The sequence below is a fragment of the Aptenodytes patagonicus genome, chromosome 1 (assembly GCF_965638725.1).
Source record: "Aptenodytes patagonicus chromosome 1, bAptPat1.pri.cur, whole genome shotgun sequence".
Taxonomy (NCBI): domain Eukaryota; kingdom Metazoa; phylum Chordata; class Aves; order Sphenisciformes; family Spheniscidae; genus Aptenodytes; species Aptenodytes patagonicus.
The window spans coordinates 122,056,555-122,072,007 of NC_134949.1; the positions used below are offsets into that span (position 1 = coordinate 122,056,555).

At 43.6% G+C, this 15,453-nt stretch overlaps 1 protein-coding gene across 1 annotated transcript; it reads right to left on the reverse strand.

Moving 5' to 3' along the window:
* Window positions 1-951: 951 nt before the first annotated feature.
* Window positions 952-14,984, reverse strand: EPCIP (exosomal polycystin 1 interacting protein). Its single transcript, XM_076353160.1, has 2 exons — window positions 14,905-14,984; window positions 952-2,218 (listed from the first exon to the last, which is right to left on the reverse strand). The coding sequence occupies exon 2, from the start codon at window positions 2,146-2,148 to the stop codon at window positions 1,474-1,476; it is 675 nt and encodes a 224-aa protein (XP_076209275.1). The 5' UTR covers window positions 2,149-2,218; window positions 14,905-14,984; the 3' UTR covers window positions 952-1,473.
* Between the last annotated feature and the right edge of the window lie 469 nt (window positions 14,985-15,453).

The following is a 15,453-nucleotide window of genomic DNA, read 5'->3' on the forward strand; positions in this document are numbered from 1 at the left end:
CCTCCCTTATTGGACGAGAGTCGTTGGATGGGGTCTTTCTGCTTTCTCATAGGGGAGAACAAGAGCAGAGCTTGCCATTATCACAAAAAATGAAGCCAAATTCCCTGCATTTGGGGAAATTGCAGGTGTCAGCACACCCAGTGTGCAAGAGACACCCTGGGAAAAACACCTTTGTGAGCATGGTGTCTCATCTGTCAGGTGGCCTCTTGCCCAGTCCTTTCCCATGATGTGTGCCGTGGCTTGGCAGAGAACACAGCTTCCTGGTCATCCCCCAAACACACCTTCGGTTGTGCACTGAGGTTGGAGGCTGCCTGCGTAGCCCGTCCCTGCTTTCATAAGAGGCTGTGTCACCCAGCCCGAGCAGAGGGTTCCCAGCTGTGATCGAGTACCAGAGGGCAATGACAACCCAGCACTCCCAGTCTGAGTAACCTGTAGCCGCCTCATACCCCTTGAACCTGACAGCAGCGGGCTGTATCGACAGGGGCACAGCCAGTAGATGGAGGGAAGGGATTATTCCCCTTGTCCTGGCACTTAGACTGCATACGGAGTACTGCATGCGGTTTTGCCCCCCGCAGTGCAAGAAGGATATGGATCAGCTGAAGTGGTCCAGTGGAGAGCCACCAAGATGGTCAGGGGCTGGTGCATGTGACTGTTGAGAAAAGTGTGAGGGAACTGGGCTTGCTCAGCCTGGAGAAGGGAAGGCTGGGATTAATACATGGAAAAAGGTTTCCCCATGAGGACAGGCAGGCAGTGGAGCAGGTTGCCCAAGGAGGTTGTGCAGGCTCCGACCTTGGGGGTTTTGGGGACTCGACTGCAGAAAACCCTGAGCTGCCTGGTCTGATCCCAGAGGTGGCCCTGCTTGGGGCAGGGGGTTGGCCTGGAGACCTCCTGAACTGCCTGGTCTGATCCCAGAGGTGGCCCTGCTTGGGGCAGGGGGTTGGCCTGGAGACCTCCTGAACTGCCTGGTCTGATCCCAGAGGTGGCCCTGCTTGGGGCAGGGGGTTGGCCTGGAGACCTCCTGAGCTGCCTGGTCTGATCCCAGAGGTTGCCCTGCTTGGGGCAGGGGGTTGGCCTGGAGACCTCCTGAGCTGCCGTCTAACCCGAGTGATCCTCCGGGAGGCGCTCAGGTTCTTCTACTGGAGGTACACGGTTATGTCTTTTTCTGTCTGAGGCACAACCTTAAAACAAAATTTATCCGCAGATTTCAATTCTTAGCTTACAATATATAAAAAGAATTTGTACCGATGCTTTCTAAAACAGTCGTTTCACATCTTCTTTGTTCTTTAAGAAAGTGTTTACTGAATTAGTCTGATGAGTCTGTCTTATTTTAAACACCTCCTTGTAGAGTGCTATCACAGTCAGAACTGTCCATCCCATAACGGCTCCTCCTGGCCAAACCAAATAGACTTGAAGAAGTCCCATCTCTCTCTTAGCAGTTTGCCATGCCTCTGACTACTGAGTATGTTAAATAACTCAGTAAATGAATGTTACAACATAGCTCTTGTTATCTGAGGTTGAGAAAACATCAGAGTGCAGCAGGCTGGGAAAGTGCTCCGTGATACTAGAGATGTTTTCCACACTGTACGACTTCAGCAAAGAATATCCATTGAAAAGCGAGGTATCCAGAAAAGAAATATATACAAGCATTTGCCTGTCTTTGTTGTGCACCGCAGGCGAGTCTTCTTTTTCGTTGTTGCTGCTGCTGTAGATGGTTACACTCTGCTCTGGAAATTGTCCCTTGACCTTGTTTACCCGGAGCTTTCGAAGTCCCCAAATGGCCAAGTACTCTGTTGGGAGAGGAGTGGTGCCACAGAAGGACAGCTTCAAATCCCACACCCTTGTGAAGTTGAGAAGCATCTCCAGCGCAGAGGTGTCTGTGAACCAAATGGTCAGGTGGCTATTGTAGGTAGTTTTTTCCATGGTAGAAGGCAGCACCGTTTTGCAATTGCACATCAAGTTTGCCAGGCAGTAATCACAATCATGGATATCCGCCGAGCAGCTGCAGTTGCGAATTGTGTTTTCCTTGGTGAAAATTAGCGTATGGTTCTTCTGACTTCTCACAAAACTGCCAGTGATGTGTATGCCAAGGAAGCCAGCCAAAATGAGAGCCAGCCAAAAGGAGAAAGCAGAGAAGGCTATTGGCTTCATTAGTACTGGTGCCAAGCTGCCAAGTGTCTCCTCCTTTTACGCAGTGAATTATATCACTTGGCTTTACCTACTGAGGAAAAACAATTTCTTTATTATACTAAAGACCACTCGACGGTTAATATTACTTTGCTTTTCCCACTCATTATTTGTCTCATCTGTTCAGAACCATATTGCAGTTTTGCAGGTTGCCCTGCATTAGAGGCAGAAGCACAGCTACACTGATTCAGAAAAATGAATTGTGACTCATGTTTGGGATTCCTCTTTCACTCCTCTTTTGTTCTAAATAGTTTCATCTGCTTATGGGACAGCTTGGACACCCTCTTCTCTATCCAGACGGGTCCTCAGCCTGCCCAGTGTGAAGGTAAGGGCAGGACTACTGCTCGTTTCTGCTTTCTGCTTTCTCTTTGTCCGCTTCCCGACAGACAGGGGTGACAAATGACCTTGTTCTCCACTTCACCAAGTGAGGGAGTCTGAGAAGGGCTAAAGACAAGCATTTGTTTTACACCTGAATTGCTAAGTAAGGGTTGTGATAACCTTCCCTTTAAACTGAGTGTGGGATATACTGGGCAAAGGGAAAGAAAGAAAGGGTGGTTAAGGGCAGATGCACTGCTGGATGCAGCACATACGCTTTTGAGCTATGTGGTATGCTGATAAAACCTGCTTTTGGTCCATATGAAGCTATGTCTGCTCCAGCCTTAGTCTGTAAGTTTTGGGGACCAAGGACCATCTCTCACTGTGTCTCTGCACAGCAACTAGCATAGGATAGATCCTGGCTTTGCTGGTTGCTTTTGCCTTCATTTACCCTGGCAAAGCAAAGTAGCACCTCCACGCATGCTTATGACAACGGAGCAAGCTTCCATCCCAGCCATGCTCTACCTCAAATGGTTGGGAGCGTGTTTGGTGGGGACTCTTGGATTCTCAGCTACCAGCCCTTTGTTCTTCAGAGCAGGGTTGGATCTTACCAGGAGCATCTGGGTTCTCCTGGCATATTATTAGGTACAATTATTAGGTACATATTATTAGGTACAAGCAACAATGCAGAATGCCATTTCTCAACACAAATTGTAAGATGTTGGAAAGTTTGTCTGCTTTGACTGTAATTGTTTTGAAGCACCGAGAGACAGGAGAGCCAAATTTTGACCAAAGGTGGCAGGTCCTAGTGAAGGCAGCAGTAGGGCATGCACTGGGCAGATTTTGGTCCTTAGCATGTGAAAAGATTGATCCATGTCCAGAATGCATGTCTCCAGCACCTCAGAAAACATGGCAATACACCTACAGTTTTGGAGAAACATACCAGATAAACAGGAAAATAATAGTATATATAATAAAAATACAAATTGTTTTTGTCTGTTATTCAATCTTCCATCATTAGACAGTGGAATCTTCTGCTATAAACCTCATGGTCATTTTACAGACGATTAAAGGAAAATGTCTTTAGGAGCACACTAAAGTTCTCTTAGTCATTAGCACTATCATATGCATGGTAGTTTACCAGGTATGTGATTTAGATCTAAATGTTTTAAGCTCAATTTCTGCTGAAAATTCAAGTGAGAGTGTTCTTTGACTAATATTAAATTTAAAAAAAAACCATAAAACTGCATCTTGACAGAATAGTTTATGTCCTACTTTCCACATTTCTCACTTACAGAAGATACAGTCCTCTAGTCCACCTTTTTTCTTTGAAGTTCGGTCTCCTGTCAGTGAATTTGTAGAAACTGGGATGGTTCATAAATGACCAGGACTTTGCCATCCATGGGAAAAGGAAGAAAAGGGCAAGTTACGTGCACATGGGAGAAAAATCTGCACGTAAGAAACGGCGGACTCTGGGCCAGACATTACCACCGGATCCTTTCCAGGAATGAGATCTTTAGCTTGTGATAGACAGTTGCATGAAAACATCAGCTCATTGCTTAACAGCAGTCGAAAAGAAATTAAATTGTTAAGATGTAACAGGAAAATGATGGGAAAAAAGAGACAGTGCTGTTGAGCTACTGCATAAATCACTTGTTTGCTGATACTTGCCTGTTGCGTGCAGTTCAGATCCCACCATTTCAGAAAGGACTGCAGTTCAGAGAAGAGCGACAAGTGTGATGAGATATGGAAGGGCTTCCCTTTAAGTAAGGTGGGACTAGGTAAGGTAGGACTGTAGGTGGGAAAAGAGATGGTTGAGGCAGGGTATGGTGGTGACCTATAACAGCACAAATAATATGGAGATGGCAGGTAAAGATCGGTTTTGCACTGCTTCCAAGAACAAGAGCAAGACGTGTCAAATAAAACCAGTAGGGTCACAGCTGACTTGTTGATCTTTATCAAATGATGTTGGGGGTGCAAAAAGTTTTCACAAATTCAAGGCAGGACTGGGTAAGTTCAGTGAGGAGAAATCCACTGCGGTTATGATGTACACAGGCACCACACTTGACTACAGAAGGCCCTGTGCTGAAAATAGTTGGAGGCAAAGAAAATTATAGCAGTAAGTATCACATGTTCTTGTCCTATTTGAAATCTCTCCTACGCATCTTGGAGATGGCTACTTGACTAGAATCATAGAATAGAATCATAGAATCATAGAATCGTTAAGGTTGGAAAAGACCTCTAAGATCATCGAGTCCAACCGTCAGCCCACCACCACCGTGCCCACTAAACCATGTCCCTAAGTGCCGCATCTACATGTCTTTTAAATACTTCCAGGGATGGTGACTCAACCACTTCCCTGGGCAGCCTCTTCCAATGTTTAACCACTCTTTCAGTAAAGAATGTTTTCCTCATGTCCAATCTAAACCTCCCCTGGCACAACTTGAGGCCATTTCCTCTCGTCCTATTGCTTGTCACTTGGGAGAAGAGACCGACACCCACCTCGCTACAACCTCCTTTCAGGTGGTTGTAGAGAGCGATGAGGTCTCCCCTCAGCCTCCTTTTCTCCAGGCTAAACAACCCCAGTTCCCTCAGTCGCTCCTCATAAGACTTGTTCTCCAGACCCCTCACCAGCCTCGTTGCCCTTCTCTGGACACGCTCCAGCACCTCAACGTCCTTCTTGTAGTGAGGGGCCCAAAACTGAACACAGTATTTGAGGTGCGGCCTCACCAGTGCCGAGTACAGGGGCACAATCACATCCCTACTCCTGCTGGCCACATGATTTCTGATACAGGCCAGGATGCCATTGGCCTTCTTGGCCACCTGGGCACACTGCCGGCTCATGTTCAGCCGGCTGTCGACCAACACCCCTAGGCTAGATGGATCTTTGGTCTGACAGATTGTGGCCATTCTTAAACAAGACCTGTATAGTGTAAATGTACGCAAACCGACTCAAGCGTGATTTAATTCTGTATGTACTCCCTGAATTTAGTACGTTGTTTTCTTAAATGAAGGATACAGACATTTTAATACTTAAATATTTAATCCATCTTGTAGAACATACCAGAAATACCAGTCCAACTGTTAGCTAATGTTTAACTTCAAAGGTCAGACTCATATAAGCTGTAGCTGTTCTGGTATCGTTACTCCTAGATTAATTTGGTCTCCAGTATCTAAGCATCTAATCATGCATCACAATGAAAATCCTATTACTAAACCTCCACACTGTGCTTATTTTCTCAGCCCTTAACCGTGGCTAACAGTTGTGATAAATCAGAAATCTCTAATATCACCACTGTTTCACAATTCAATGAAATTATTTGGATTTATCTGATTTGGAGGTAATATTTGCCAGAAGAATTCCTAGACAATGTTAACAGTATGAGTTTGAACTAAGTAAAAGAGATTTTAATTGAAGACTCAGCACTTCTGCATTTCAAACTCCCACCCGCGTAAAAAGGGGTAGTACTGCTTTTTCCACATAACATGTGAGGACTTAATAGTCATAAAACGTTAGAATAAAATACTTCGATGCATCCTCATTAGTTTTAACTCTTGATTCCTTTTCATATTTTTTTCAGTACCCGAAGAGTGGAGAACCTTTAGTTCTCTACTTTCCTGCAGCCAACCAAAGAAAATTCTCTTTCAAGTTTAGCTTAGCTGATAGCATTTGGGCTCCGTCCATCAAAATCCAAACAAAATTCTAAACCTTGGCGTTCCAGGAAATGTTATCTCCAGAAATACTTGCTATCCTCTTCTGCTCCCTGCAATGCAGAAACATTCCTATCAATTCAGTTCTCAGTATTTAGTTTCTGTGTGGCTTTGGTGAGTGATATGCAAGCAGTGAAATACATGTTGCAGGTTGTCTGTCTGTGAAGTGTCAGTCACCTGCGATGCACCTTTACTTAAGCTACCAATTATCTACAGAAAAATGTGCATTATATGGCTCTTAATCAAATTACTTTGCTGTCTGCACGGGTTAAGGCTTGGAAAAAGGTTGGCTTTAATTTTTAGCGGTGGGAAGAGCTGCCTTGCAAGGAAGAAGCGAGTTAAAGCATAGATAAAACTCAACCGCACTAGCTTGATGTCTCTGAGTTGTACCTTTTTGAATTATTACTGCTGTCAAGGCACTGTTAGGAGAGAGGGTCACAACTTAGCAAGAGGTTGTTTTCACTAAAAGTCTGGGGAGAGGTCTTCCCTAGGCGTGGCTCAGAAGAGTCTGAGTTTCAGTACAGAAGATAATGAAGAATGTGAAGCAAAAGTTGCAGACATGGCAGTTGAGGGACAGGACTTTGCCAGGGTAGAAGATGGGGGGGGAAAAAAAGAGGATCAAAGAAGAGCATGGGTCTGAAAAACAGGGCCAGGGTCTGAATGTATGCACCTGCAGGATGACGTCTTGTTATTATGAAGCAAAATGGTTGAAGTGATCTGAGTTTAATCATTGAAAGGACTGAAACACAGAATTGTTAATGTTTTTTTTTAATTTGCTGTGTTGATGTCATGGTGAGTTACACAAAGAATAAACCCTTTGTCTCTCAGGAAGTACTTTTGAAGTTGCAAAAGCTAACAGTTATTTTCAAAAATCTTCCTCCTTTGCAGAGATTCCTTATATTTTGGATTGCTTGTAATGCAAAGATGCCTTCAGTAGGGCTCTTGGAGATACACAAAAGCCCTTTGTTGTAATATTGCCATTAAGTGGAAAGAAAATATGGGGTGATTCTCTTGCCTATTGTGGGTCTGTGTTCTCCATCATCTCCAAATTTACAAAGAACAACGGAGTATCTTCAGAAAACTGGAGAATTTGGGCTGTGGGCTACATCTTTCCACCATGCTCGCTCTCTGAGCATTACCCGCTCCCTTAACAGAGATAATTTATCCATTGAGCTCATTAAAATATTTTTAGATATAACCTATAGAAACCCAAAGAATGCATCAGATCGTGCTAAATGTCAAGAATTTCCATACGATTTTCTAGGGAAAATTGGTGGGTATGCCGCCTTCTCTTCCCTAATTTTCAAATCAAGCTTAGCTAGACTTCCAATATAATCAGTACATATTCAGAGACTAAGCAACAGTCTCATCATATGCATTTAATATGCATGCGTTCATCTAGTTCTGCAGCCTTCTTCCTTGACTATGGCTATTTCAGTGATAAAACAACCCAACAGACTCAGTCTATGTCTTACTCTTCTACTATGCTACCAACTTTGGCAAAAGGAGGCTTATCATACAGTTATGAAGAAAACATCTCTGGGTGTTGTTTCTACTTAAAACTTTTAAAATCTATAGCTATTTAAAGACTCATCCACCTGACACAATGGATTTTGCAACTTGTTTGCATAAGCCATTTGACATTTCCTTGCATAACATAGCATAGCAGGTATAGCAGTCCTGTAAAAATCATATAAACATTTTTCAGCTTTCCAGTTTATACTAGAGGATTGCTGAACTCAAGAAGTGAGAATGGTATTTCAAATCTGAACTTGGCAAATTAGCTGAATGCCCTTCCCTCACAGATGGGTAACCAAAACCTACCTGCTTTTATGTATCTGTTCTGGTGCAAAGAATAACGCCTTTGTCTACAGAAGCTCAAGCTAAGAAGGAGCTGGTCTGCATTTTATTTCCATGTAATTGTTCAATTCAGCTGTTTTAGACAGTCAGTCTTGTCCAACCTTATACCCAATGTTCATCAGTCCTTGAAAGTGGCTGGCGTAATAAAAACGGTAACACGTTTTCATACCAGAAGTGATTGAACTTGTTCATTAACCAGTTGCAGTGAGCTGATGGATAAATACATTTTGATTAAAACACAAAATGGATCTGTAGCCTAAACGTGGTATGCGCTATAGGAGTCTTGTGCTATTGCTGAAGGTTTGGTTTAAACTTTCGAGTAAAAAGAATCTAGAGCTCTACCAGGCTGCAAGATGACCTCCAGCAGAAGTAATACCACCTTGGGTTCATTTCTTTGTCCAATGCAGCAAAGAAATAATTTGTCCAAACAGATGGTGGTTTATTCTAACAACGTGGTTTCTTTACGGTGGTATTATTTCTAACAACATCCCAAACAACCATGTTTCAAATGAGGCATAGGTGGGATATAATAACATGCCCTTCACCCAACTGCACTGATACTTTTTCTAAGTTGGTCTCATACAGTCAGCTAACAATTACACAGTGTTTTGAAATTATGCACTGTGATTGTAATGTTTCCTTTTATCAGTTACTGGTCAGTTTTTGTTACGGCTGCAACCTTCAACATATGCACCCCCTGCTTCAACAAATCTGCCCCCTGCATAGGTAAATTGGAGGTAAAGCCTACTTTCCTTCCCTTTCCATCTTTACATAGTCCAGTTTTGGAAATACAATTAGAGGTGGAAAAAACAAGAGGGGAGTAAAACTAGTAGATAAATAGCTGCTGAGTCAACCCCCCCACACCGCCTTGCTGTCCAGAGTCACAATGTGGTAAGCATTTAGTGTTTGAGAATGAAGTGAAAAATTAAATCCATGTATGAGAACGACTCAGTGCCTTGAATAGTAATTAGACTGTATTGCCCCAGAGCTCTTTTCTTACGCCTGCTTTTTCTTATGCCTGGGTAAGCAGTCACCCAACTTCACTGAGCAGTGGTAGGGTACCACTACCCCATGGGAATTGGTGATAGTTGATCCAGTTCTCCTCCAAACAACCGACAGTGTTTCCCCAGTGGTTACCTGCCAATTACAGCATTAAAACACCTCAGAAAGGTTTTGAAGAGTGGATTTTGGTTTCTATGAATTGAAGAGAGACCTCAGTTCAGGTATCAGAAGGCAAAGATTCAGCGATTACAAAAAGAGTACTGATAGAAACTCTGCCACTGCAAGGGCTTTCTGGGAAATGGAGAGGTGGAAGTGGGATATGTTCAAGATCAAGAGATTCTTAACTGGCCTGAAGATGTTAATCATCAAGAAGGCTTTGGTGATTGGTATCATCTTCTTGATTTTCATCTGGCATTTAAGCTTCCTGAAGTCCAAACGTACCATCCAGTTTTCCTCATAGACTCCTTTAGAAAAGCCTTCCTTGACATTGAGGGGAAGCTCTTGCATCACCCCAAATTGGAGGACTTTTTGTTATAACCAGATCTGTTTAGCTGAATACTTGGAGAACAGGGAAGAAAGGTCAGCTCTAAGCACCAGCAGCAACTCCGTAACAACTAAGTCAGTCTTTAGTAAAGCATGTCTAGGAGTACTTGGACACAGTACCTAGACCCCAGAGCACAGACTCAGCAGACACAGGTGGATGAGGAGGAAACCACAGCAGCCTGTGTGGTGGAACAAGGAGGTAGCTGTGGGCGAAGGAGGCAGCTGTAGAGAGAAGGAGGAAAGGTGGTGATAAGGGGCTTGGTGGAGGAGAGGCAAGTGCAGCCCAGAGATGGGATGGAGGAATGAAGGAGAAGGAAGGAGTAGGAAGCCTTCCTCAACAAATCAGGAAGCTCTTTAATAGGGCAGAACATACAGAAAGAGTACAAAACTGAGGTCCCGGGGCAGGTTTTTTGCTAACTTTACAAGCATGTCTTGACAGAAAGTAAAAGAGAAGGAACAACATCTCTCTAGAAGAGCCACCCATTCTGCTTCTGCTTTGGCTCCTGATTTGTGTGGTTTATATCCAAACCAGTATTTGTTGTTCAGTAGTGAGTTGTTCCTTCCATGCAAAAACTGGAGAAGAACTAGATCCCAGCAGCTGCCTCGGAGTCCCTCCAGCCTGCAGTGCTGGCCTGGGGAGGGGTAGGGCAGCCGCTGCTTTGGAGCTGGGATCTCTGCGATAGGGAGGGGAGAAGAGAAGCTGCATTCTCTGCTTAGCAGCAAACAAAATTCCTAATGATTTTAGGGAAATTTTACTTGCTCCTGGTAGCAATAACCTGCTTCTGAAAAAAATTGAGTGATCTAAATCTAGCAAATCATTTGTTCATTTTTGTCCTGAGTGGGGGGGCCTCTCAAGTGAAAATCGGACTAGACATAGATACCAGCAGAAAATTATTCCAGTTTGATGGCTTCAGCCGTGCATGTTTTTAGATGTGTATCCTCTTTCCAGCATTGAAACCCCCGTTTTATTACATGTTATCCCAAAAGTTTTCTAGCACAAGATTCCATCCCCGCTCCTTTTTCTTCGCAGGTTTTGATAGCTAAAGGCGATTTTCAATGCTTATTTAGTAATAATGTCATTTCAGGTTTCTGAATTTGCTTTGATCATTCCACTTTTTTTTTTTTTTTTTTTGCTAATTGCAGATCTGTGTATTAAGAAAACTGCAAAAAAGCAATAAAAAGCCTTTGACTGTTGTGTGAGAATGCTATTGTCTCAAGGAAAGTTAATCCTATTCAATGGAAGTCCCAAGCCTATACAATGAATTTCTCCACAGGGTGCTTTCTTCCATTCTCTATTCAGAAAAAAACCTAATTAAAACCCCTCATTGATCACTTGTGTTAACATGTGCCTATGTGAAAGTGCTGTATTAAGCAAAGAGGAGCTTAAAGCCATATAATCTTGTGCAGCTTGAGTAATGTACACAGGATGAATACCAAAACCACCCAATTTAGATCAAAATAGCATGAAAGGCTGGACAATGCCAAAAGGATTTAGAAGAGCTACGAAGACTCCCTCTTTCTTTTCCTGTTTGCATGCAGGTATGGGAGGGATGTGTAAAAAAATACATTGCATTTCAGAGTGACGGTGGCAGCAAGGAGGTAGGTACAGCAGCTTAACTGGGCTGATCTCACCGGGGCCAATGCATCACTCGCCTGCCGCGCAGAAACCTCCAAAGGGAGGCAGGGGGAAGAGGAGCGCAGACAAGCTCCCGTTACTCTAAGGAGCACAGCACGCCCCAGGCTTGCCTTCATCTCTGTACTCTTTCGGTGATATTTAATACCGGTCTAGCCTGTGAAATGTTTGTTGAAAAGGGGTTTTTAAAGACTGCACAGGGCTACTGCTGGGTGGCTGTGCTGTGTTCGCATCGTGACTAACTGCAGGTTTTTGAAATGCATTTCTTTGGCATTTGAAAGAGTAAACTGAACTTTTTTTTTTTCTCAAAGATAATGCTAACAATTTGCTTGAAAGTCTATCAGATCTTCTGGAAAAAAAATTTTTGTTGTCAAATTGTAACTGAAAAAAATAACATCTCTGGTTTGCAGAGAGGTATGCACATGAGAAAGGGTGAGGTTAGCTTTTAACATCTACTGAACTAAGGAGGTGTTAAAATACAAGATTACAGGAAAATGTAAAGGCTTATGTAAAATGCAAAAAGTCAGTCCCTTAATAAGTCTAGTCTGAGTCTTCACTGCAGAGTAGCTACATTATCTGACTAGAAAGCCCTAGGGAGGCTCAGGCCTTGAGGGAAACAAAATGCTGGATTTGACCTTTTTACTCTGTGGGAGTTTTAGGAGTTCCCTAAGTGGGCTGATGGCAGAGAGAGAGGTATTTTGTTTTCCGTCTCTTTGTTTGAACAATTACCATATTTATTTAGTTACTCCACAGATAAATGTAGGAAAATAACTTTGTGATAAAAGCTGACGTTCTACAGACTTCCAGGCTGCAGCGTGATCCGTGCTTGTTGTCAATAACTTGAAAATTGTATTTGCATTTGCTTGTGCAGCAAAAGCCTGGGCTGCTGTCATTAGGCTGAGCAGCCAGTGCTGTAGCAGTGGTGCTGTCAAGTGTAGCGGAACAAATTCCTTCCCAGCAATGACAAAAATGCAAGATAAAATAGGCAATTCTGTTGCATCGAACTTGAACAACACACAGACCCTTGAAAATGTTCCCATATGGGTATTTTGGTATTCAGGTGTACACAGACTCTGGGACAGACAATTCGTCTAAAAAGACCTCTGCAAAATCATCAAGCCTGTCCATCCCATGCAAAGCTTCTGTCCATACCGGAGGCAAACGTTACAGCGGGGAAGGTTGTGACATGTTAACTGCAGGGAGGCAGATGAATAGGAGAAAACTCAAGGAAAAGGAGGAAGTCTTGTCCTCCCAAAGAATTGGGAGTGGCAATACCTCCCTTTTTCCTCCCCGATGAAGATCACCCTCAGCAGGTCACAGCCTGATTATTCCCAACCCTGAGAGAGTAGAAAGGATGCATGTGTAAGGCCTTCATTTTCACGCCCCGCTTCACACATGCAGTCTGCAGTTTTCCTAATAAAGAGCGGGGGACCAAGATGAGTGGCAGGATTTGCTTTGCCAGAACAGACCTGGAGCTATTCCAGCTTGGAGATGTGCACAGTACATGCTGTCCGGGAAGGCTGACACACACTGATCTGGGTATTCACCTTTGAATTGCACCAGGATAAGCATTTACATAAATGAAAAGTGAGAAGTAAGTGGTATAAAGCTTTACCAACTTGGGAGGAGAGCACTGTTCTGCACAGCTTTACAAAGCAGCAGCAGATCAAACATACCTTACCCACTTGAGCACCATAGGCAGGATTTGTCATTACACCTGTGTAATTGGGTTGAAATTGGTGGTATATATCTGATCTAATGAAATGGAATATCAGAATTTTTTTTTCTAGCGGTGCTATTATGGCAGTGTGTCTCCATCCTGCCTGCTAGTACAACCTATGACTACCAGTCCCGGTTTCCTATTCAGTGGTTATAAAGTGCTTTAAGAGTCTCAGAGGGAAGGCATTATAGAAAAATCAGTTTCTTCCTGTTGCTATCTAACCAGGCAGCTATTCCAGTCTGTTGGCTGTTTAATATTTCTCCGCAGTGCCTTCTGCAGCTTTCAAGTAATGGAAGCACTAGCGGCTTGAACTCTTGTCCTGATGCTTATGAGAGAGCCCTGTACCAAAAAGGTGTCAGGAAGATAAAATCATGCCATGGCTTTGTGTTAAAGAGAAACCCCAGAGTACACAGTTATATGTTACACTGTGCAAAGATCTTACTTCTAGTCTAAATTACAGATTAGTACTTTTCAATAACTTCCTCGTTCGCTTCTTGAACGATCTAGCCTTTTGCCTTCCGATAGCCTAATTTTATTTATTCTTGTAAAAGAGAAGCCTTAGCAAATATAATTTCCTTCAGTACTGGTGCTGACTCTGAATGCACTGAATGTATGTAAGCTACAATGTTAGGGGGGTTGTGCTTCCTGTCATTTAAAGTCTGAGTATTCAAAAAAAAAAAAGTGTCTACACATGCATAAAGCATGAGTTTGTATGCTCATGAATGCGCAAGTGTATCACATTTTCATACAAGTACTTCTGTAATTGTAAGGTATGTGCAATCAAATCCCTGTTTATTCATCTGTCCTTGGAAAGGGACACCTTCTGGGAAATCAGGTGTCCCCAGGATGGGTGGTCAGCACTGCCTGAAAACCAGAATTATCCTTGGTGGCTCAAGCTGAGCACTTGAACACTGAGGTACTAAAATTAATTTTAAAACCACTTTTTAAAATTCTCATTTTTTTATGTCAAATCAACTACTCCCTGGAGCAAGGGTACTTACAATGAGTGAACTTTAGTAAAGAAAGCTTGACTGCAACTTGTTGTTATTATTTCCCGGTGCCCTTTCTAACCTTACCTGGACAAATGTTCAAGTTAAGCATTACGCTAAATTAAAGATTTGCCAAGCCCAAAACATAATGCTTACTTCATTAATGAAAATGGTATAAAAAGCATACTTTAACACTTTATTCTCTATTGTTCAAATCCTAAATTAAGAAAAAGAGTTGTGAGAGGAGAAAGCTGCATAACAGAAAGCTGTTACGAAATGCTAATGGTCACTAAGCAGCTGGAGACTGAAACTCTGGAGCAGGGCCTCCTGGTGCCGGGTATCTCGTCTCCCGTTCACTCACTCACTCAGTGGACGTTGTCATTGCCATTGAGACTCCAGAGCTATATAGAGACGGTGTATTTACTTTGTTTTGTCCTTACTGTATCACTGGCTTGATTTATAAATTAAATGGCAGAATAAAACACAGGTCCTAGCTGCTCTTTCCCTGATCCTCCTTTTCCAGTGCTCTTCTCAAGGCAGTTTTAACTGAATAAAATGACTCAACTCCTGTCAGCTGGAATAATTCCCACCAACACTTCTGTCACCTTTAAAGATTTGCCTAAAGAAGTATTTGCAAAATGGAGCAAAATCATTCCACCAGTCTTTGTGGTTATTATTAATAGAGTTATTAATTATTACCTAAGGCATACAGATACAGCGTATAAACAATTGCAACATATGAAAGACAAACTTTGCAGAATCTGTTATTTCACCGTGATTACAAAACAACAAATCTGAAAAAAAATACCTGCCAGGAACAGAGTTACTGGCAAGGAAATAATTGTGCTGGAAGAGAAACGGCCTCATTCATAAAAATACAAGCTAGCAAACGTTCCCCTGTTATTTACGCCCCCCCTTTCACAGACGAAACAAAGACAGCGACTTACTCTTTCTCCGGATGCCGGCAGATGGGTTCGTCGCCGGCTGGCTTCCCGCTTGGCTGAGCTTGCCGAGGCAGGGATGCTCGGCTGCGTCTGGGAGCGGGTTCAGCCCGTGGGGCAGGCGGCAGTGCCTCCTCTCCCACTCGCTGCCGCTCTTTTATGTTTTCGCAGGCCAGCAACCCATGCCGTTCCCCTGACAACAGGGAGAGCGGTCCAAGGTTTACCACTATCATTAACGCCACCGCGGCAGGATCCCTACCTGTCTTTCTTACCTCTGCTCCCACGCCGTCGGGCGTGCCGTCGTACATGAAGGGCCTGTCTGGAAATACTTAGAGGTGACCGACAGCCTCCCTGTTTGCTCTCGGAGGGGAGCTGGGGTGTAGCCGAGCAGTGGGAGCTGGTGACCCGTGTTCGCAGGGGGATGGCCAGCCTGGTGCGCAGAGAGGGAGACGGGACCTCCGGCGTGCTGTGCTCCCCACCTGGCACTGCGCTGGCCCTCCACCTGGGGAGCCCCGTGACCATCCCCATGGGACATATTCTGCTCTGCCTGCTTTC

Bases quoted from the DNA above. Each gene is read 5' to 3' on its own strand.
- EPCIP (XM_076353160.1), bottom strand. From the start codon at position 2,148: ATGAAGCCAATAGCCTTCTCTGCTTTCTCCTTTTGGCTGGCTCTCATT.